General features: G+C 33.1%; 2 protein-coding genes across 3 annotated transcripts; both read right to left on the reverse strand.

Annotated features, from left to right (window-relative positions):
- Positions 1-1,390: 1,390 nt before the first annotated feature.
- LOC140825844 (uncharacterized) lies at positions 1,391-24,350 on the reverse strand. The gene is made up of 8 exons (XM_073187844.1): positions 23,818-24,350; positions 22,597-22,792; positions 21,011-22,489; positions 20,540-20,580; positions 18,402-18,705; positions 12,961-13,000; positions 12,306-12,425; positions 1,391-2,343 (listed from the first exon to the last, which is right to left on the reverse strand). The coding sequence occupies exons 5-8, from the start codon at positions 18,551-18,553 to the stop codon at positions 2,263-2,265; spliced, it is 393 nt and encodes a 130-aa protein (XP_073043945.1). The 5' UTR covers positions 18,554-18,705; positions 20,540-20,580; positions 21,011-22,489; positions 22,597-22,792; positions 23,818-24,350; the 3' UTR covers positions 1,391-2,262.
- Positions 1,392-11,225, reverse strand: LOC140825845 (uncharacterized). 2 transcript variants are annotated; one of them, XM_073187845.1, is made up of 13 exons: positions 11,117-11,225; positions 10,696-10,864; positions 9,608-9,741; positions 9,061-9,220; positions 8,244-8,810; positions 8,078-8,152; positions 7,421-7,525; positions 6,519-6,592; positions 6,013-6,068; positions 5,800-5,885; positions 5,078-5,141; positions 2,533-4,978; positions 1,392-2,442 (listed from the first exon to the last, which is right to left on the reverse strand). In XM_073187845.1, the coding sequence occupies exons 6-11, from the start codon at positions 8,127-8,129 to the stop codon at positions 5,125-5,127; spliced, it is 390 nt and encodes a 129-aa protein (XP_073043946.1). In that variant the 5' UTR covers positions 8,130-8,152; positions 8,244-8,810; positions 9,061-9,220; positions 9,608-9,741; positions 10,696-10,864; positions 11,117-11,225; the 3' UTR covers positions 1,392-2,442; positions 2,533-4,978; positions 5,078-5,124. The 2 variants fall into 2 exon arrangements, with proteins under 2 accessions (XP_073043946.1, XP_073043947.1); XM_073187846.1 differs by lacking the exons at positions 7,421-7,525; positions 8,078-8,152; positions 8,244-8,810; ... (2 more) ...; positions 10,696-10,864; positions 11,117-11,225 and adding an exon at positions 6,693-7,414 and having other exon boundaries at positions 6,519-6,600.
- Positions 24,351-24,440: the final 90 nt, after the last annotated feature.

Here is a 24,440-nt window from a genome sequence, read left to right on the forward strand (position 1 = left end):
GTCTACTATTTGTTCTAATGATGAATAATTGATTGAAATTTTGAAATTTAAACTTAGTTTTTTGGTAAAAATAATTATGTTACTTTTTTAGCATAATAACATTAATATGATGATGAATCTTTATTAATTGCACATTATCTATATGATATTATATTTTATGCTTAAACATTATTTAATTTCACATTTTATATAAAAATGATTATATTGCATGATTATCTATAAGAAAATTACTTAAAAAAACTCAACCGCCTAGGCGGCTGAGGTGGTAGGCGGTCACTGACCGTCCCGTCACCGCCTCCCGCCATTTATAACCTTGCTTCGGACACCCTTTCCATGAAGGAAGATGCAACAAACAGTCTTATGAATTACAACTCTGTCTAACTGCTAAAGGCTTCCCACCAAACAACAGATGCCATCCAGTATATCAGAACACTGAAGTTTAAGATTTTCGCATGAATTTACTACATCAGTCATAGACCTAACCTGCGGAGGGGAAACCAAACCGAGACCAAGTAGTTTCAGATTAATCACCTGGTGCCACCAAATTGTTTGCATTGAAATAACAAAGATGTCAAAAAGAGCACATTACCAAATTCAATAATGTCTGTTGTTGGCAGAGAAAGAATAGTAACTTTTCTAACTAAAAAAAAAGAAACTTAAATAAATTATGTGTGCTTGATAGCTATAAAGAAAATGCAAAGAAAAACAGGGAACTTAAAAGGTATGAGACTAAGATACCTGTGGGTCGTTCTCTTTGTCCCTAAGATTGAACAAGGTTTCCCATGTCGACAATGATAAAATCGGGAAAAAACTTGAAATGATTGACAGGAAATTCAATTTCTGATTCACTAAGAAATGGAAGACCCAGCTGGTCTTACCACTGTCAATACAAAACCTATCTGCATCACTAGACCCACCATTCATATCCAACTCAACATCCAAAATCAATCTTTTTCTGCTATTTAGTTACAAAGGATTATGAATGGAATGGACGTCTAATAAGTCGAGGAAGACCGGCTTTGCTTAAGAATTCCTTCTGCACCCTCAACATCCTGCATACAGTTTAGTAAGGGCTTTCAGAAGCCTCTCGGAAGATTGAGTAATTATAGACTAATATCTGGAGCTTGCAAATTTTTCTCTTGGCAATTGCTATGAAAAGGGGTGAAACTTTTAAAAGAAGCTGCAGTCTGAGTCGATGTCATTAATTATGGAATTCCACTCCAAACATCCAGACAATCCATCACTGTAATATTTCTCCACAACCGACATGACACGATTTAGATATCCAAACAACGATTCACCCAGATTAGAAAATAAAGTGGGAGAAGTGGGAAATTCTCTGCCTGATGGTGAAAGAAAAAAATGTGAAGCACAGTTATAACACAACAGAATATCAAGAACCCATCCCTAAAATTTTATAAAAAAATAAAATATGAAAAACTAGTGCCAAAGAGAAACAACACATCAAGTAAATTTATCGCAAAAGCATTGTATTTGACTAACAAATGAAATAAGATCAGATAGAAATTAAAACGCCCACAACTGTTAGCGGAATTAAAAAGAATGAAATAAATAAAATGGAATATATAAAATCAAGGGATTGAGAAAATGTGGAACTTACAATCAAACCAGACCAAAAGAGGGTGATGGGTAACCACGCAGGCAATGAACAATGTCACTCTATTATGTACACGTTTTCCTAATGCCCCAATCACTTGGAGCTTATTAAAAGTTTACAGAGGAGTATACAACTGAGTTCAAAAGCTTTTAAGTGAAGGCATGAAGAATATAAAAGGACCACTGCCGTAATGGAGAATGAAGTGAAGATTGACCTTGTTGAATACGAGCAGAACACGAAATTAGCTAAGAGACCACATGCATAGATAACTTCCTGAGAGCAGCATTTTGTCAGTTCCTACTTCCTTTATGCATTCAGGAACATGATTTTCCATTTCATTAAGCAGCTGATCTCTTAGTGTTGGTGGCAAGCGTATATTTTGGCAGTGGCTGGACAAATTGACCATAACACGGTGAAAATCCATCAGCTATCAAAATTTCAAAAGTAGAAAAAAGTAGAAGTACGTGACATTTTTGGACCAAAATCAATAATAATCTTCGCGAGAACTTCAAACTGAGCATTCCAAAAAACCACTTGGACTGTCCTCTATTTACCAGAAAACGGATACAATTTTTAAAGAGTAGCCGTCATACGTGAGATCAAAAGGCTTATAGGTACAAGGATGGATTTGCAAGAATATAGGCTCAGCAGCATAGAGCAGTGGCAGAAGTCCTGAGGACACTCAAACAGAAGAGGACTAGAACCAGCAGAAAGGGCATATGCAGCTGTCGGAAGCACAACAAACCGATCATTCAGTGTTGTGAATTCCTATGTAATTAGGAGGTCGTTCTGACATTCTAAATAATGTCAACATCCTGCACCACCTATACACATAAAAGAATAGCATAAATATAAAGTGATACAAAAAAGATGTAGTCCTGGGGATAAGAAAATTGATGGACATAATTCAATACATTCATCATATATTCTCTTCAACCATATGATATAATTGATTTGATGGGATCCATTTCTTATGCAGATAGACCTGAAATTGTGACAGAGAATCTCATATGTGATGGAACTAAATTGAAGATTGTTAAAAAATTCTCGTTTATCAAAAGTTATTATCAATCTCATCAATCAAATCACTTCAAAATATCAAAGCCACTTTGCCTTATTTGGAACGTACCTTCAAGTATAGTATTGCCAAAGGAACTAGTAACACATTCTGCCTAAGATACAAAAAATCTTGCAGATCAACAGCAGCAAGAAAACTATGAGAAAAATACCAAATACACGTGTGCTTGAAAAGAACTCTTGCAGTTATTGTAAGAATATAAAAATGAGAAGTATAATGGGTTGTTACCAGTGAAGTTCTCCTGGAGAAGTAGATATGAAGCACAAAAAGGAATAAAAGAATTGAATAAATGAGAAGATAATGGGTTTTAAACGGTGGAAAACTAAATGGAGATTCTGAAACAACAAAACTTCTGTAGGGGATCCATCAATCGACAGAACAATTTCAAGCCAGTGAAGGATTTATTTCACAAAATATTCACTGAGAAATATTAAAAGCAAAAATTAAAATAAAAATTTAAGAAAGAAGCATAAAGAAGGCTGATAGTAACACTTCTATAATGTAACTCGCACAAGATATTAGGAGTTGCGATTTATTTTAAAGGTGTATGCCAGTTAATACACTAGTCTACCAAGTTTTTCTCTCCTGTTGCGCTTAAGCGACATCATATGATTAATATTTGGTTAGTGCTAATATAACATAACATATATTAAGGTGAATGCTGCTAGATAAGTAAATGTTGTCCATAATTATTTAATACGTGTTTGGCTTGACATAACATATGCATTGTTAGAATAATTCATTTTTTATAATTGGAATAGGCTAAAGCATCTAATAAACCGACTTTTTTTTATAAGAAACTATATTATATTAAATAATTTAAAACTAACAGTCACAAAAAGAAGACAAGAAATAGGCAAGGCAAAAAAAGAAAAATAAAAGTACTGATCATAACAACAAATACAACTTTAGTCCTTCACTAAAAAAGGCGATAAACTGACTTTTAGCGTTGTCTCTCCATTTGACTCCAGTCCGACATCATTTTAATTTGTAGTTTCGGCTCATCGGCGAGAAATATTGACATCAGAATTCTATATTGAACATGTTCTCCTTTTCAATTCGAATGATTGTCTCAATATTTTTGGGATAGAGAGGAACTTCAAATCTTTGTAAATATTTATCTCTCAACCAATTATACCACTATAGCGACAAATAGTTCGTACACAAACTTTAAAAAGAACGTTAAATTATGCAAAATTTACACTAAAGTACTGTTTCATATTTTCACTTGAATATTGGAGGATTTTTGCCAAATCATGCTGGTGACCCTGAAGCATCTTTTTGCATGGCACATTTTAATGGCAACCTAGGTTGTCATACTGGCACCAAATAATATGATATTTTACCGTCTCAAAAGAAACTAATTGAACTAGACATTTACTAGAAGCTAGAGGTCTCAAAAAAAAGCTGAATGAACCATCCATACCACAGATCCTATTCGAGAGTAAAATAACAAAAAAAATCATGTATCTCTACAGAACAAAAAAGAATATTAGATAATAATTCAGCAGATTTTCACGTAAAGATGAGACTATAGTTTAAATACCCTAATATCCTATATCTCGAGAACAAGATATAAATCTTTTGTAACCAGGCCATGTTAGTTAAACTAAAATCATGGAGAAACAAACCATTTACTAGCAAATAAATCAGCAAATCAAAATAAGATAAGCAATTGAAGCAAACAGGTATCTACAATCTTACGATCAACATTATGCTATGAAGGAACATAAAATTAGCATCCACCTGCCAAGATGAGAGCACAAGTAACCCTGTAATACTTAAGTTAGAGCTTGAAAGTTGCTTTCAGAATTGCATAGATACTTGAATATTCCATCATAATTACAAATAAAACAATGTACAACCATGGAAACAAGAAGAAATTTATGTTAAGATAGAATCAAGCTATCCTCGACCTTCAATTTAAGAGTCAGTCGTGAAAAATGTGGTGTAGCTTTTTTCTTTTCCCAATGTAAGCGGATAACCAATGTGGCAATGCCATAATAAAAACATGTTCATTTTAAACATGCATTTAGTAAATTGAGATTTTGTGCAAGGAAATCTGATTGAATACCTACTTTTTCCTACAATATGAAATGCAAAGTAGATGAATTGTACTCCACAATTCACCATAAGAGTAAAGGAAGCATTTCAAATATTTATCTACACCATTCCTTGATGGGAATTTTACACAAACGAGATGCTTACAATTGAGGTGACACTGCAAATGTTGGCAAACTCCGTATAAGGCAGCTCCACATCAAATGCCAACCATTTCCAACCTGCAGAACTATTTCAAAAAAAGAAAAAAGATGCACAATAACAAAAAACCAAAAGAACAGCAAGCAGATCATGCATTAAACATCCTACAAACACCGTACCTCATAGAGTGGTCCAGAAAGTTAATGGAGTTTATTTTTCATTATCCTTAGTAAGCCTCGGCCTCTATCCAAACATAAAGACATTTAATTAGAACATTTTTCTTCAAAAAGGGAAGTTGACAGAAAGATCAAGAAAAAATATTAATGAGAGTAAGAGACAGTGAAAGGCGAGGGAGAGAAGTAGCTAAGGTAAGAATTTTTAATACATGATGAGCAACAATCCAGCCCATCCACAATATATGATTGCCACAAGCCATTATTAAGAAAAGCGAACAAAGAACCCTCGACTGTATCCTTCCCCACAAATGGTACAACCAAAGCTTGCATTAACACCTATCCTTCTTAATATATTTTACTCTATGCATATAATGTGATATACCTCATTCAAGGGAAAAGCTGACTTCAGCGATGATTTCACACTCGGAGCAGTAAAATACATCGATAAAGAAAGTCTAAGAAAATTCCTTCAAATAAAATAAAAAATTGGAGAGAAGAGTCTTAAGCAGACTCCGTCAAATGACATACACAATGGTCAGAAGTTAAAATGAATAATAAAAAAAAAGAAGGCATTTGTGCACATAAAAAATAAGTTATAACCCATAAAAGAGTAAAATATCAGTGTGTTTGTTTCAGGATCAAATTATTACAGTTGCAAATCATATCAAACTGAATTCTTAGGTTCAATTATACAGAGTCGAATGAAGTTTACGTCCAGAACATACCATTGTAAGAAAGCTCCAAAGCTGCAGTGTTAATAATTCTGTAATCGAGAACAAGCGAATTCCGGATCTCAAAATATGACCGTGACCTCCAGAAAAGGGCAAATGTGATATCAGAGGTACGAAAAACAGATACATTAGAAAAAGGTTTGAATGGTGGTATGCAGTGAGTAAGAAAACTGATGAATGGGCATGTCAAAAGGAAAAAGAACCTACAAAGCAAAAACATGACCAAACCAACAAGGATAAGAGAATTGTGCTCCTGCAAGACCCTACCATACCAAAAGAAATGAAGGTAAAAAGAAAAACATAAAACAGAAGCTCTTCTCTCCTTCGAAGTTAAAGCTTGAAAGTTGCTTTCAGAATTGCATAGATACTTGAATATTCAATCATAAATAGAAATAAAACATTGTACAACCATGGAAACAAGAGGAAATTTATGTTAAGAGAGCACCGAGCTATCCTTGACCTACAATTTAGGAGTCACTCGTGACAAATGTGGGGTAGCTTTTTTTCTCTCCTAACGTAGGTACATAACCAATGCGTCAATGCCTTATTAATTTTGTGCAAGGAAATCTGATTGAATACCTACTTTTTCCTACAATATGAAATGCAAAGTAGATGAATTTTACTCCACAATTCACCATAAGAGTAAAGGAAGCATTTCAAATATTTATCTACACCATTCCTTGATGGGAATTTTACACAAACGAGATGCTTACAATTGAGGTGACACTGCAAATGTTGGCAAACTCCGTATAAGGCAGCTCCACATCAAATGCCAACCATTTCCAACCTGCAGAACTATTTCAAAAAAAGAAAAAAAGATGCACAATAATAAAAAACCAAAAGAACAGCAAGCAGATCATGCATTAAACATCCTACAAACACGGTACCTCATAGAGTGGTCCAGAAAGTTAATGGAGTTTATTTTTCATCATCCTTAGTAAGCCTCAGCCTCTATCCAAACATAAAGACATTTAATTAGAACATTTTTCTTCAAAAAGAGAAGTTGACAGAAAGATCAAGAAAAAATATTAATGAGAGTAAGAGAGCGAAAGGCGAGGGAGAGAAGTAGCTAAGGTAAGAATTTTTAATACATGATGAGCAACAATCCAGCCCATCCACAATATATGATTGCCACAAGCCATTATTAAGAAAAGCGAACAAAGAACCCTCGACTGTATCCTTCCCCACAAATGGTACAACCAAAGCTTGCATTAACACCTATCCTTCTTAATATATTTTACTCTATGCATATAATGTGATATACCTCATTCAAGGGAAAAGCTGCTTCAGCGATGATTTCACACTCGGAGCTGTAAAATACATCGATAAAGAAAGTCTAAGAAAATTCCTTCAAATAAAATAAAAAATTGGAGAGAAGAGTCTTAAGCAGACTCCGTCAAATGAAATACACAATGGTCAGAAGTTAAAATGAATAATAAAGAAACTAGAAGGCATTTGTGCACATAAAAAATAAGTTATAACCCATAAAAGAGTAAAATAGCAGTGTGTTTGTTTCAGGATCAAATTATTACAGTTGCAAATCATATCAAACTGAATTCTTAGGTTCAATTATACAGAGTCGAATGAAGTTTTTGCATACAAAGATACAACTTACTGCAACGTCCAGAACTGACCATTGTAAGAAAGCTCCAAAGTTGCAGTGTTAATAATTCTGTAATCGAGAACAAGCGAATTCCGGATCTCAAAATATGACCGTGACCTCCAGAAAAGGGCAAATGGGATATCAGAGGTATGAAAAACAGATACATTAGAAAAAGGTTTGAATGGTGGTATGCAGTGAGTAAGAAAACTGATGAATGGGCATGTCAAAAGGAAAAATAACCTACAAAGCAAAAACATGACCAAACCAACAAGGATAAGAGAATTGTGCTCCTGCAAGACCCTACCATACCAAAAGAAATGAAAGTAAAAAGAAAAACACAAAACATAAAATACAAATAAAACATTGTACAACCATGGAAACAAGTAGAAATTTATGTTAAGATAGCACCAAGCTATCCTTGACCTTCAATTTAGGAGTCACTCGTTACAAATGTGGGGTAGTTTTTTTTCTCTCCTAACGCATAACCAATGCGTCAATGCCTTATTAATTTTGTGCAAGGAAATCTGTTTGAATACCTACTTTTGCCTACAATATGAAATGCAAAGTAGATGAATTGTACTCAACAATTCACCATAAGAGTAAAGGAAGCATTTCAAAGATTGATCCACACCATGCCCTGATGGGAATTTTACACAAACAGATGCTTACGATTGAGGTGACATTTCAAAATGTTGGCAAACTCCGCATAAGGCAGCACCATATCACATGCCAACCATTGCCAACCTGCAGAATTATTTCAAAAATATGCACAATAATAAAAAAACAAAAGAATAGCAAAGAGGTCCCTGCATTAGACATCCTACAAACACGGTACCTCATAGAGTGGTCCAAAAAGTTAATGGAGTTTATTTTTCATTATCCTTAGTAAGTCCCAGCTGCCAACCAAACATAAAGACGTTTAATTAGAACATTTTTCGTCAAAAAGGGACGTTGACAGAAAGATACAAAAAAAAATATTAATGAGAGTAAGAGACAGAGAAAGACTCTTTTCGATTCAAATCTATATTTCCAAAATCTGTTGTGCCATAGAAATGTAATTGCTTGAACTTAACAAAATGAAAGAATCCAAAATTACATCACATGACATAAAATGAAATTACCTCAAGAAAGGAGGGAAAGAAGTAGTTAAGGTAAGATGTTTTAATACATTACAAGCAACAATCCAGTCCATCCCCAATTTATGATTGCCACAAGCCACTTTAATGAAAAGTGAACAAAGAAGCATCGACTCCATCCTTCCCCACAAATGATACAACCAAAACTTGCATTAACAACTATCCTTCTTAAGTAGCATATGACTATAAATGGCAAATACCACTTCAGTGATGATTTCACGCTTGAATCAGTAAAAAACATCAATAAAGAAAGTCTAAGCAGATTCCTTCAAATAAAATCAAAAATTGGTGAGAAAAGTCTTAAGCAGACCCCATCAAATGAAATACACAATGGGCCAGAAGTTGAATTGAATAATAAAGAAATTCGAAGGCATTTGTGCCCAAAAAAAAAAGTTATAACCCATAAAAGAGTAAAATGTCATACTGTTATTACAGTTGCAAATCATATCAAAGTGAATTCTTAGGCTCAATTATACAGAGTGGAATGAAGTTTTTGCATATAAAAATACAACTTACTGCAACGTCCAGAACAGACCATCGTAAGAATGCTCCAATGTTGCACTGTTAATAATTCTGTTATCGAGAACAAGCGAATTCCGGATATCAAATATCGTCGCACACCAAAAAGTGGAAAAGGGAAGTATACATATTCTTCAATCCCACGTCATTGAAAAGGCTTCATGGCATTCATAAACCAAAAAACATGGGTTAATTATTTGATCCATGCGTCTCTTGGAAACTAATGGCTGGTACTTTTTCGGTTTACAAGAACTTTTCTTGCAGGAACAGTTTGTCACATCTAATACGAAATACAATTGCTGATTCTTTAAAAAAGTTGATGCGGCATCATTCAGAATAATCAAGTATTACTTCGTCCAAATTTTGACTAATGAATAAACAACAAAAATCAACAAACAAATAAATATTATGGAATTTGTTAATATCTATTCATGCCACTACATGTCACCATACCACAATCTTCCAATTCCTATCGCTAAAAAGATATTTTCATTTTCTGCAATAAATAAAAGAAGTGTTCACAATAATTAAAAAATATTGGTACCTTAACTCTATTTTCTCACTGTACAGTACAAGATGCATTAGAGTTGTGACAATTGTTTCCACTATCGGACGAGGTTGAGAACCAACAGACTATTTTCTCCCGGAGTAAGTAATCAACTTCTTCCATAATCTGAACTGCAGTGACATTTTTTGCAAAAAATTGTTATTTTAGAGGTAAAAGTAAATTGTAATCATATCAGAAACTGTATTGTAACTGAGCAATCCTAGATGAATCGATATACACCAATGAAACCACACAAGGCCACTTCAGACTTGTACAAAGTAGCCTTATACAAAATGGAAAAAAGAATAAAAAATTAGCCTGAGGTTAAAGAATATTATGAAATGTCAAATCTTAAAATGTGCGATTGCATTGCCATTAAGAAACATCTCGGAAGAGCAAATATTAGAAAGTTTGGTTAGACAGACGAGATTATTAACGGATATCTACTGGAAACATGTGTGTATCTCAATCCAATTACCACAAATATTGGAATAGTTCAGAATGACCATCCTGTGTTTGGAAAAGGACGCCAATAGGACAAGCTAGGCAAAGCATAACTCGATAATCCGGATCTCTGAGCAGCATCCCGAGGGTGAAAGAAAAAATGTGAAGCACGGTGAGAACACAAGAGAATATCATGAGCCCTCTTTGTAAAATTTTATAATGTTATTTGAGAAAAAGAAAGGAAAACTAGTGCCAAAGAGAAACACCACATCAAGAAAATTTATCACAAAAACATATTGCATTTGACCAAACAAATGAAATAAGATCAGACATAAATTAAAAAGCGCACAACTGTTAGCAGAAGCAAAAAGAATGTAATAAATATAAAGGAATGAATAAAATCAAGGGATTGAGAAAATGTGGAATTTCTGATGAAACCAGACCAAAAAAGGGTGATGGGTAACCAAGCAGGCAATGAACAGTGTCACTCTGTTATGTACAGGTTTTCCTACTGCCCCAATCACTTTGAGCTTATTAAAAGTTTACATAGGAGCATACAGCTTAGTTCAAAAGCTTTTAAGTGAAGGCATGAGGCATATAAAAGGACTAGTGCCGCAATGGAGAATGAAGTGAAGATTGACCTTGGCAAATACGAGCAGAACATGAAATTAGCTAAGAGACCACATGCGTGGAGAACTTCTTAGAGCAGCATCGTGTCAGTTTCTACTTCCTTTATGCATTCAAGGACATGATTTTCCATTTCATCAAGCAGCTGATCTCTTAGTGTTGGTGGCAAGTGTAAAGATTGACCTACAAATTGATCATAACTATAGGTGAAAATTAATCAGATACCAAAATTTATAAAAAGTAGCAAAAGTAGAAGTATGAGACATCTTTGGACCAGAATCAATATCAATCTTCGCAAGAACTTCAACTGAGCATTCCAAAAAATCACTTGGACTGTCCTCTATTTACCAGGAATCGGAAACAATTTTAAAGAGTGGTCACATACGAGAGATCAAAAGGCTTATGAGTACAAGGATGGATTTGCAAGAATAATACCTTGGCCAATTCCTCCATAAGCTCGGCAGCATAGAGCGGTGGCAGAAATCCTGAAGACTCACACAGAAGAGGACTAGAACCAGCAGAAAGGGCATATGCAGTTGTCGGCAGCACAACAAAGAACCCAATCATTCAGTGTTGTGAATTCCTATGTAATTAGGAGGTCGGTCAAATTTTCTAAATAATGTCAACATCCTGCACCACCTATACACATAAAAGAATAGCAAAAAACTTAAAGAGATACAAAAAAAGGTAGTCCTGGGGATAAGAAATTTCATGGACAAATGTGATACATTCATCATATATTCTCTCCAACTATATGATTAGAATTGATTTGATGGGATTAATTTCTTATGCACATGGACCTGAAATTGTGACAGAGAATCTCCTACATATGATGGAACTCATTTGAAGATTGTAAAAAAAAATATCGTTTATCAAAAATTATGATCAATCTCGTCAAATCACTTCAAAGTATCAAAGCCATTGTGATTTAACTGAAAGGCACCTTCAGGTTAAGTATTGCCAAAAGAGCTGGTAAGACATTCTGCCTAAAATACAAAAAATCTTGCTGTTGATAAAACGATGAATCCTTCCAATAAAACGAAAACACGTGAAAACACCATTTTAGAATGCAATCCATCCAAATTGAATTCAAAAGCTGAAATAAAGAAAAGCATTGAAGATGAAGGAAAATTATTTTTCTATCCGAAGAATTTCAAAGGAACACACAAATTTGCAGTCTTACATACACGAGTAAGAATAACTAACACACACATTCAGTATGACATATAGCAACAAGAAACAAGCACAAAATAACAACATTTGCATCTCAAGGAATGAAGCAAAAATCAAATGCACCATTTTAACGCATTTCGTGATAGTGGGATGGTAACCCCTTCCTTTCCACCTATGTTAAGAAAATATTAAAGCACCGACATTATTACCAAGTCTATAAACATGACCTTAAATATTAGAGTGAAAAATTATACCTTTAGCAAGAGTACCAAATTAGAACCGCAACAAGACGCCTACCTGTATGCTTCTCATGGTCATCATGAACTAAAAATATTTTGGTAGAGTGAAAACAACTTAGATATTTTCCAAACACTCAAACAACTTTGAAATAACACAAAGGAAATCAAAAGAAAGATACGATGTGAACTTTAATAGCCATGTTTCCACACACCTTAGTCATTCTGTTTTGAGTTGTTGATGAAAAAAGGATGCTTACGAGTGAGGTGACATTGTAAAATGTTGGCAAACTCTGCATAAGGCGGTTCCATATCACATGCCAACCATTGCCAACCTGCAGAATTATTTCAAATATAAAACAAAAAATATGCAAAATAATAAAAAACAAAAGAATAGCAAGCAGGTCCCTGCATTAGTCGTCGTACAAACACGGTACCTCATAGAGTGGTCAAGAAAGTTAATGGAATTTATTTTTCACTATCCTTAGTAAGCGCCAGCCGCCATCCAAACTTAAAGACATTTAATTAGAACATTTTTCGTCAAAAAGGGAAGTTGCCAGAAAGATACAGAAAAAATATCAACGAGAGTAAGACAGAGAAAGGCGAGAGAGAGAAGTAGCCAACGTAATATGTTTTAATACATTAGGAGCAACAATCCAGTCCATTCACAATATATGATTGCCACACTTGCCATTATAAAGAAAAGTGATCAAAGAATCCTCGACTGCATCCTTCCCCACAAATGATACAACCAAATATTGTATTATTTTCTAAATTAGCATATGACTATAAATGGCAAATACTTTGGAAATAAGCTTCCAAGGAACATATAATAAATATATTTTACTCTATGCATGTAATGTGATATACCTCATTCAAGGAAAAGCCGACTTCAGCGATGATTTCACACCTGGAGCAGTAAAAAACATCAATAAAGAAAGCCCAAGCAGATTCCTTCAAATCAAATAAAAAATTGGTGAGAAGAGTATTAAGCAGATTCCATCAAATGAAATACACAATAAGTCAGAAGTTAAAATGAATAACAAAGAAACTAGACGGCATTTGTGCACATAAAAAATAAGTTATAACCGATAAAAGAGTAACACATCAGAGTGTTTGTTTCAGCATCAAATTATTACAGTTTCAAATCATATCAAATTGAATTCTTTTGGTACTGCAACGTCCAGAACAGAACATCATAAGAATGCTCCAAAGTTGCAGTGTTATAATTCTGCAAAATCCTAACAAGGAAAAAATAGTTTTTTACAGGTACCAAAAGAAATCAATTCGAAATGAAGGCAAAAAGAAAAACAGAAAACAGAAGCTCTCCTCTCCTTCGATGAAGAGGTATTGACATTAAACAAATTAAAAGAATAAGAAAATATGAATGCATCCACAACACAGGAAAGAGACAAATAGACTACAGGAACACAAATTGGCACTGGATGTGCTCATTTGATCAAGCTCCTTGCTCATCACATGATTATTCACATCCACATGTTGTTCTAGTAAAAGCGAACCGTCATCCACAGCCCTGGTTAAACTTACTTGCAACTTCCCATAGCAAATAAGAGAATCCTGTTGATGAAGGACAAATTAGAAGTATTGCAAACGTTTTACTACAATCAAAAAATCAATTCATTATTGCTCAAGATACATTTAGACTTTGATCATGAATTGCAAACCAGTACCGAAACACGAAATGATTTACTGCTTGATGAATTTCCAGGGATTTGCCACCTAAATTTGGTCTATCCTCTAATAAATATGTATTGATGCACTCCACAAGCTTGCGAGAAATTTTCCCTCATCCCTAACATGCAAAAGGAAAAAAATTATCCATTTGTCAATTATTGCAATAGCATAACTATAAGAAATCTGCAAGGTGGAACATGACTAGAAAAACATCGACGTGTTACCTTGAATGAGAAAAAATTCCAACAAAGCCCAAAATAATGTTATCTTGAAGATCATCGAGAGTATCTCCAGTCGGGTTTTCAAGAAGTGGATGAAGTGTCAAGGTGGAGCAGAAAACTTCTTCTTTTGGGTTCAATCGACCGACATTTTCTGCACTCAGACATGTTTCCATGTAGAGAAGCACAAGATCTGTCCATGATTGGCACAACAACAGAACTTTACGACATTTTAAAGCAAGGATCCATCTGCCGACAAGCAACTATCAACTCTTGGAACACTTTCCCTTCACGGTGCTTCCCTTTGAACCTAACTAGGGAAATTCCACTCATTCTCTCACGCCCATTGACGATAGCTTGGCGAAGATCTATTGAATGTCTCTGGAAGTGACTCTGGGTTTCTTTACAGAGAAGAGAAATGGCGGTAGAATCAAGATATGTCTTGGGGAGGAGAGGGTTTCTTTACAGAGAAGAGAAATGGCGGTAGAATCAAGAGATGTCTCGGGGAGGAGAGGGTTTCTTTACGGTAGAATCAAGAAATGCTCGGGAGGGAGAACTCGGTTACGGGCGGGGTAGGGGTATTTATAAACTCAAGAAGAGGAGCGGGAGAGGGAGCGCGTAGAAGTTAGTTATGGAAAGGCGGAACTTTTTTTTATGGAATTCGTACGTTGTGCAGGAAAGGAAACTTTCCTTTATATATGGCATCTTATTATATTAACGTTGCAAGGTAAGGACTTGTAAATAATCATAATAATAACAATCTTATTATATGTTGCAAGGTAAGGACTTGTAAAATAATCATAATAAATAAATAAATATGAACAAAATTTAGGAAAATAATAATATATTAAAACTGAACTTGTAAAATAATAATAATAATAAATAAATAAATATGAACAAAATTTAGGAAAATAATAATATATTAAAACTGAATTTTTTTTCCAAAAATACAATAAGATCGATTCAACAAATTTATATTTATATTAAAAATAAATACAAATCTGATTTTGGATCTTGTCTTGAAAATTCCACATCAAATTTATATATATTATTAAATAAACACTCCATGATTTTAAATCTAATAGTTTATAATTTCATGCGAGACTTCAAATGAACATTTTTTCTTAAACTTATCTCTATACTATTATGCAATGTGTAGGAAAATAATATTATCTTAAAAACTATATTCATGTAGCAAGAGATAAAACTTTGAAAAATAATCGATTATTTTGAATCATCTTCGTTAAAATTTTGAACCCCAATAATATAATTGTATGATAAAGGGGAAAAAATTCAAATATAAACCAAATGCAAAGAGGAAAATTTAATGCAATCTTTTAAAAAAATCGATAAAATCTTTTATGTGATTCAAGTGTGACATCATATAAATAATGATATCCGGTATCTATGTATATTTAATGCAATCTTTAATTAAGACATATCTCATTATTTTGTATCAATCTTACAATTAATATTCTTCTTCACACGATATAGTATGTTCTTCCTCTTAGAAGAAATAGTCAACAATGTATCAATTGTGTTCATCGGCACTGTCACATTCACTTAAATGAATGGATCGCATTAATTAGACAACAAATAATATCTTTTTCCTTGTTTTGTTCTTAATCAACAAAATACAATAATTAAGATGTTCATTAATTTTTTTGAAAGAGTTTAAATTGAGAAATTGAACGTACACTTTCAAATTAACGATATATATTATATATATATATATATATATATATATATATGTATATATATATATATATATATATATATATATATATATATATATATATATATATATATATATTTATCAAAGAAGTTACAAGATCTAACTATAACATTTGGTAGCAAGTTGGACATTATCAATGTCTACGCACCAAGGGATAGTATTAGGATTTTAATTAAAAGTAAATATCTTTTTGAGTAATTGAAGTCCATATTTTAAGTATTAGATAAATTAAGAGAGACAAAATAATTTGTTACTTATTTATAGTAGAACTTTAATAAAATAAATAAATATTTTTTTTGAGTAATTGAAGGCCAAATTTTAAGTATTATAATAAATTAAGAGATAAATAATAATGTGTTACTTATTTTAGTTATTGTTTTCTTTGTGTATATCTCACATCCTACAAACTTCAATAGATATCTTTCATAAGATGTCATGTCAATTCAGTGTTTTTATAACCGGACCGTTAATCGAACCGGTCAAGTCTTAAAAAATGGTTCAACCGGTTCGACCGGACGGTCGAACCGGATCAATAAAATTAATATTTTATTTATTTTATATAATAAATAAAATAGTAAAATATTGATTATTTATGTTTTTATAGTTTTTATTTAATTTTTAAGATGAAAATTACAATAAATATCAAAATAAAAATCATTTTTCAAATTCAAAAATCCAAATTACACATAATATGTAACCAAATAGTGATGACCAAGTTTAAGTGTCCAAGTAAACATCAAGATTAATTATAAAAAAAGTAGCAAACATCAAGTTTCTTATAAAAAAAAGTTTCTAGTTGTAAAACCGTCGCTATTTAGCGACGGTTTTAAAACAACCGTCGCTAAATAGCGACGGTTATTTTTAACCGTCGCTAAATAGCGACGGTTTTTGAAATAACCGTCGCCGATCTCTGGGCAATTTTTTTTATAATTTCACATACCCGGCCGGTTCCTGAAGACCGGCCGGTTTCCGGTTTTTCCGGTTGAACCGGGTTTTAACCGGTTTTTTCCGGTTAAACCTGTTTTTCGGGTTTTTATTTATGTCCGGACCGGTCTGAAGGCCGGTTCACGGTTGAACCGGTCCAACCGGCCGGTCCGGTCCGGTTTTGAAAACATGGTGTCAATTATCTCAACAGAATCATCCATCAGTTACTTTTTTAGAAGCCTCGTGAAGAGTAGAAGAGCTTTTTCAGATATACCCCTATCTGCGTGGATGTTTGTCTTTGTCATGCCAATAGCTATTCCAAACACAGGTACAAATATAATCACTAAGAAGATCGAAAACAATTCGATGAGGATTACCGATTCAAATCTATAATCATTACTGAAGTAAAAAAAAAAAAAGTGCTCAAAAGCATATTTCATGAATTTGAGAAATGCCACAAAGTCCCGATAAAGATAAAAATGCAAAGCTACGGTTATACCTTGGATATGAAATCAGAAACAATTGCACCAAGATCATTTGTGTTATATAAGCTCCAAAATGGAACAACATTGTTCACGCAAACAATCGCAACCAATGCAATAGCTAAAATGTTATCTTATAACCCAGAATTGGGTATTATCAATTCCCAAATATCAATCAACATCGAGTCAACACAATATACAACTGGAAATTTATGCAACAACATTGTTCACGTAAATAGTTGCAACCAATGCAATAGCTAAAATGTTATCTTATAACCCTGAATTGGGTTATGAATTCCCAAATATCAATCAACATCGAGTCAACACAACATACAACTGGAAAATCATGTATCACCTTTGTCTTATCCAGCAGCACATCAATGACTAGTTCTATGAATAAGAGATGGATACTTAGGAAATTAAGCCGAGATCAAATGCAATATAAAGATGTGGCTACTTTACATTTCCACTCGTACCCTTGGGAGGGATTAATAACATCAACTACGGATATCATAAAAATCTATATGTGAAATTCAGAAATCAAAAGGCTAAAAGTATTCGTGAATATTAGCTTTAAAATTATATAAAAGCAGGAGACTAGTACCAAAAGATGCAGCTATAATTTACATGCCGAAACTGCTGAAATATTAATCAAATATTGATATTCATGAATATTTCATTTTTTTTTTTATATACAAGACATAATTGAATGTTTTGGCAAAACTAACTTGCTTAAGGCTATATCAAATATCATCGCACACCAAAATGTGGAAGAGGGAAGTACACATTCTTTTGAAGAGGCTTCATAGCATTCATAAACCAAAAAAACATGGGTTGATTATCTGATCCATGCCTCTCTCTTGTAAACTAATGGCTGGTTTGCAAGAAACTTTCTTGCAGGAACAAGTTGTCACATCTAACATGAAACAAATTTGCTGATTCCTTAAAATTTTGATGCGGCATCATTCAAAATAATCAATTATTACGTTGTCCAAATTTTGACTAATGAAGAAACAATAAAAATCAACTGACAATCAAATATTACAGAATTTATTATTCAAAATAATCAATTATTACATTGTCCAAATTTTGACTAATGAATAAACAATAAAAATTAACAGACAAATAAATATTATAGAATTTATTAATATCTATTCATGCCCCTACATGTCACCATACCGCAGTCTTCCGCTTCCTATCATTAAAAAGATGCAATAAATATAAGAAGTGTTCACAAGAATTTAAAAATATTGGTACCTTAACTCTATTTTCTCACTGTGCAGTACAAGATACATAAGTATTGTAACAATGGTTTCCATTATCAGACAAGGTTGAGGACCAGCAGACAAAACAAAACTTCTTGTGCTCGAATCATTTTCTCCCAGAGTAAGTAACCAATATCCTTCCATAATCTGAACTGCAGTGACATTTTCTCCAGAACGACGTAATTTTAGAAGTAAAAGAAAGTGTAATAGCCATGTTTCCACACAGCAAGATCATTCTGTTTTGAGGAGTTGATGAGAGAAGGCTCTCATAAATGTTTCTACAAAGCAGAGCTGTTCTGTTTCGAGTTGGATACAAGATAAGAAACTAAGAGAAAAATACCAAATACACGTGTGTTTGAAAAGAACTCTTGCAGTTATTGTAAGAATACAAAGTGAGAAGGATAATTGGTTCTTCCCAGTAAAGTTCTCCTGGAGTAATAGCATGATATGAAGCACAAAACGGAATAAAAGAATTGAATAAAGGAGAAGTATAATGGGTTCCAGACGGTGGAAAACTTGACGGAAATTCTCAAACAACAAAATTTCTGTAGGGGATCCATCAATCGACGCAACAATTTAAAGCCAATTAATTGAATACCGGTTGTGCAAGGGATTTATTTCACAAAATATTTACCTAGAAATATTAAAGGCAAAAATTAAAATAAAATATAAGAAAAAAGCATAAAAGAAGGCCGATAGTAAAGCTTCTATAATTCCACTTCGCTAGTAGTTGCGATTTATTTTAAAGGTGTATGCCAGTTAATAAACTGGTCTACCAAGGTTTCCTCTGTTATTGCGCTCAAGAGACAGCATATGATTAATATTTAGTTAGTGCTAATATAACATAACCAATGTTCACATTTTAACATATATTAAGGTGAATGCTGCTAGATAAGTAAATGTGTCCAGAATTATGTAATAAGTGTTTGGCTTGACATAGTATATTCAATGTTAGAATAATTCATTTTTTATAACCGGAGAGGCCAAAGCGTCTAATAAACTGAATTTTTTTTCAGGAAACGATATTATATTAAACAATAAAAATCTAATAGTTACAAAACGCGGACAAGAAATTGGCAAGGTAAAAAACGAAAAACAAAAGCACTGATCATTCTTTTTATTAGAAACGAAATATATTATAACAGGAATACAAAGTACAAGTAGACGGATGAGAAATCCACAAAAGCACTGATCATAATAACATATATAACTTCAATCCCTCGCCAGAAAAGGTAACAAACTGACTTTTAGTGTTGTCTCTCATTTGACTCAACTCCTACATCATTTTAATTTTTAGTTTCGTCCCATCGGCGAGAAATATTGACATCAAAATTCTATATTGAACATGTTCTAATTTTCACCTCGAATGATTATCCCAATATCTTCGGGATAGAAAGGAACTTCAAATCCTTGTAAATATTTATCTCTCAATCAATTAGACCTCAATAGAGACAAATAATAGGTACACAAACTTTAAAAAGTAGGATAATTATGCAAATTTTACACCAAGTGATGTGCATCAAATATTCTCTTATTTCATATTTTCACTTGAAAATCGGAGGATTTTTTCCAAATCATGCTGGTGACCCTAAAGCATCTTTTTGCATGACATTTTAATGGCAACCTAGCTCGTTATACTGGACCCAAATGATATGATATTTTACCATCTCAAGAGAAACTAGTTGAACTAAAAATTTACGAATCTAGAGATCTCAAAAAAAAAAGCTAAACGAACCATCTAATAGTACCACAGATCATATTCGAAAGAGTAAAAGAACAAAAAAAAAAATAATATATTGTATCTCTCTAGAATAAAAAAGAATATTAGATAATAATTCAATAGATTTTCGGGTAAAGATGAGACTGACAATTTTATACAAGGGTACATTAAAACTCTTAAGCAACATCAACAATAAAAAGTTCGCAAAGGTGAATCACTCACGTTTAAATTATTGAGTTTAAATACACTAATATCCTATATTCCGAGAAGAACAACTTTGGTATCGTGGTCACATGCCAAGAAAAGAAGTTAATTAAACCGAAATCATGGAGAAGCAAGCCATTTATTAGCAAATAAATCAGCAAATCAAAATATGAAAGCAATTGAAGCAAACAGGTCTACAATCTTACCTCAACATTATGCAATGGAGGAGCATAAAAGCAGCATCCACCTACAAGATGAGAGCACAAGTAACCCTGTAATACTGAATTTAGAGATTGAAAGTTGCTTTCAGAGTTGCATAGATACTTGAAAATTCAATCATAATCACAAATAGAACATTATGCTATGAAGGAGCATAAAAGCAGCACCCGCCTGTCAAGATGAGAGCAGAAGTAACCCTGTAATACTGAAGTTAGAGCTTGAAAGTTGCTTTCACATTGCATAGATACTTGAATATTCAACCACGGTTACAAATAGAACACTATACAACCATGGAAACAAGAAGAAATTTATGTTAAGATAGCATAAAGCTATCCTTGACCTTCACTTTAGGAGTCACTCATGACCAATGCGGCAATGCCATATTAAAAACATGTTTATTTTAAACATGCATTTTGTAAATTGAGAATTTGTGCGAGGAAATCTGATTGAATACCTACTTTTTAAATGCAAGTAGATGAACTGTACCCAACAATTCACCATAAGAGTAGAGGAAGCATTTCAAAGATATATCTACACCATGCTTCGATGGGAATTTTACACAAACAGATGCTTACGAGCTCCATATCACATGCCAACCATTGCCAACCTGCAGAATTTTTTCAAACATAAAATAAAAATATGCATAATAATAAAAAAAACAAAAGAATATCAAGGAGGTCCCTGCTCATAGAGTGGTCCAGAAAGTTAATGGAGTTTATTTTTCATTATCCTTAGTAAGCCCCAGCCGCCGTCCAAATATAAAGACATTTAATTAGAACATTTTCATCAAAAAGGGAAATTGACAGAAAGATCCAGAAAAAAATATCAACGAGTAAAAGACAGAGAAAAGCGAGGGAGAGAAGTAGCCAAGGTAAGATGTTTTAATACATTATGAGCGCAATCCAGTCCATCCCCAATATATGGTTCACACAAGCCATTATAAAGAAAAGTGAACAAAGAAGCCTCGACCGCATCCTTCCCCACAAATGATACAACCAAAGCTTGCATTAACAACTATCCTTCTTAATTAGCATATGACTATAAATGGCAAATACTTTGGAATTGATCTTACAAGGAACAAAAATAAATTAATATATTTTACTCTATGCATATAATGTGATATACCTCATTCAAGGGAAAAGCTGACTTCAGCGCTGATTACAGACTTGGATCAGTAAAAAACATCAATAAAGAAAGTCTCAAGGAAACTGATGAAAAACAGATACATTAGAAAAAAGTTTGAATGGTGGTATGCCTTGAGCAAGCAAACGGATGAATGGGAAAATAAAAAGGAAAAAGAACCTACAAAGCAAAAACATGACCAAAACAACAAGGATAAGAGAATTGTGCACCTGCAAGACCCTAACAAGAAAAAAATAGTTCCCTCCTGGTACACAAAGAAATCAGTTTGAAATGGAGGCAAAAAGAAAAACATAAATAAAACAGAATCTCCTCTCCTTCGATCAAGAGGTATTGATATTAACCAAATTAAAAGAATAAGAAAATATGAAAGCATCAACCACACAAGGTGGAGACAAATAGACTATAGGAATACAAATTGGCACTGGATGTATTCATTTGATCAAGCTCCTTGCTCGTCACATGATTATTCACATCTACATATTGTTTTAGTAAAAGAGAACCGACATCCACACCCCTAGTTAAACTTACTTGCAATTTTCCATAGCAAAAAAGAGAATCCTGCTAATGAGGGCCAAATTAGGAGAATCGCAAACATTTAACTACAAATCAAAATATCAACTTAGTATTGCTCAAGATACATTTAGACTTTGATCATGAGTTGCAAACCAGTACCGAAACACGAAATTATTTATAGCTTGATGAATTTCCAGGGATTTGCCACCTAATTTGGTTTATCCTCTAATAAACATGTATTGATGCACTGCACAAGCTTGCGAGAAATTTTTCCCGCATCCCTAACATGCAAAAGGAAATAAATTATCCAATTGTCAATTATTGCAATAGCAAAACTATAAGAAATCTGTAAGGTGTGACATGAATAAAAAAAACATCGACGTGTTACCTTACAAGAGAAAAAACTCCAATAAAGCCCAAAATAATGTTATCTCGAAGATCATCGGGAATATCTCCAGGTGGGTTTTCAAGAAGTGAATGAAGTGCCAAGGTCGAGCAGAAAACATCTTCTTTGGGGTTCATCTGACCGATATTTTATGTGCTCAAGCATGTTTCAACCTTTTCCATGTGCAGAAGCACAAGATCTATCCATGATTGGCACGATATAATGAGAACAAATCTTTACGACATATTGTAAAGCAAGGATCCATTTGCCGACAAGCAACTATCAACACTTGGAACAATTTTCTAAGATAAAGTAGTATTTAGATCCGACTTACCTGATTATTAAAACTTGATGTTTAGTATTTTATGTTATGTTGATTTTCTTCATATTTGTTAATAAAATGATTGTTGCATTATTATTTTCCTTGAGACACATCAAATGTTTTTATCATAATTAAATTTTATATCATATAAATATGTCAAATAAATTTAATCTCTACAAATATTTATATTCGTTAGATATAATAAACATGTTATAATTAACTATTTTAAATAATTATTAAACAATTAAACTAAAGAAATAATTATTCACATTGATGAAATAATTAAATTAAATTATTTTAAAAATTTAACATAATTTAAGAACACAAAGAGTAAAAGAAAGTGTTTCAATTAACTATTAAACTATTTTAAATAATTATTAAACAATTAAACTAAAGAAAATAATTATTCACAGTAATGAAATAATTAAATTAAATTATTTTAAAAAAATTAACATAATTAAGGAACACAAAGAGTAAAAGAAAGTGTTTCAATGTTATCGATTTGGCCATGCACAATGATTTTGCTCCAACTTGAAACATGGAATTCGCCCGGTTGGAGACCCACCCTCTAAGGTAGCCCGACACATGGATATCAAGTTAGTGAATGGCAGACTCATCCATGAATCATGTGACATGTTTACTTAACCCTAAGCGTGACCCCATAAAACAACCAAATTCATAAAACTAATCATGTCGAAATCAAATACAAAAGATCATGGGATGATTAAGCATCAGCCTTGTTTGATAAATTTTCAACAATATTTAATCGCAGATAGTTGGATACATCAAAATTCATTCAAATTACAAAAGCATCTATGTTATTCACCACGCGAAATTATGTTAATAAACAACATTATCAGATTGCTTTCATTTGCTGGAAGAAACAAAAAATTCAAACCAACCTGAACACCCATCATCCTGGTATTGTTAATGATAGCTTGGCGAACATCTCTTGAAAGTCTCTGGAAGTGACTCTCACAGTGCTACGGTTTCTTTACAGAGAAACGGTGGTAGAATCAAGAGATGGCTCGGGGAGGAAGAACTCAGTTACACGCGGGGGTATTTGTAAACTCAAGAAGAGGAGTGGGAGAGAGAGCGGCGAGAAGTCAAAACCGCGAGAATAATCGATAAACAAGATTTCACAACTATCTATCTCAGAATATAAGTTATTTTCTCTCATAAAGATCCTCTAATGAAGCAAAAGAGCAATTCTACTGCTTTAGAAAATCTTAAAAACCTGTAATAAAAGAAAAAACCAGAGTCCTCGATTAGACGTCGTGTCAATTCTGCTCTTCACTATAATTGTTTGAGCCAAAGAAATATCACATCGACAGAACAAAATAAAAAGGAAAATAAATTGTGTTTATAACACATTTCACCATATTGTTTCAGCAGCAGAAATATTATAAATTATTAAAAAAATGTGAACGAAGTAAAAAAGGACATACCTGCAAATAAGTAATCTCGGTGGAACAAAGCAAGTCTCTTTACAAACTGTAAAGACTAAAAAAACTCTTATAAAAAA

Source organism: Primulina eburnea, chromosome 3 (assembly GCF_022965805.1).
Source record: "Primulina eburnea isolate SZY01 chromosome 3, ASM2296580v1, whole genome shotgun sequence".
NCBI lineage: Eukaryota > Viridiplantae > Streptophyta > Magnoliopsida > Lamiales > Gesneriaceae > Primulina > Primulina eburnea.

Coding starts and splice junctions, on each gene's coding strand:
- LOC140825845 (XM_073187845.1), bottom strand. CDS start 8,129: ATGGTGCTGCCTTATGCGGAGTTTGCCAACATTTTGAAATGTCACCTC. Junction 6,069..6,518: donor TTTGCAGTGTCACCTCAATT/GTAAGCATCTCG, acceptor TTGGTATGGTAG/GGTCTTGCAGGAGCACAATT. Junction 5,886..6,012: donor TTTGGTCATGTTTTTGCTTT/GTAGGTTCTTTT, acceptor CCTTTTCTGGAG/GTCACGGTCATATTTTGAGA.
- LOC140825844 (XM_073187844.1), bottom strand. CDS start 18,553: ATGGAAGGATATTGGTTACTTACTCTGGGAGAAAATGATTCGAGCACA. Junction 12,426..12,960: donor TCGGCTTTTCCTTGAATGAG/GTATATCACATT, acceptor ATAATTCTGCAG/GTTGGCAATGGTTGGCATGT. Junction 2,344..12,305: donor CTCAAAACAGAATGACTAAG/GTGTGTGGAAAC, acceptor TGCTTCCGACAG/CTGCATATGCCCTTTCTGCT.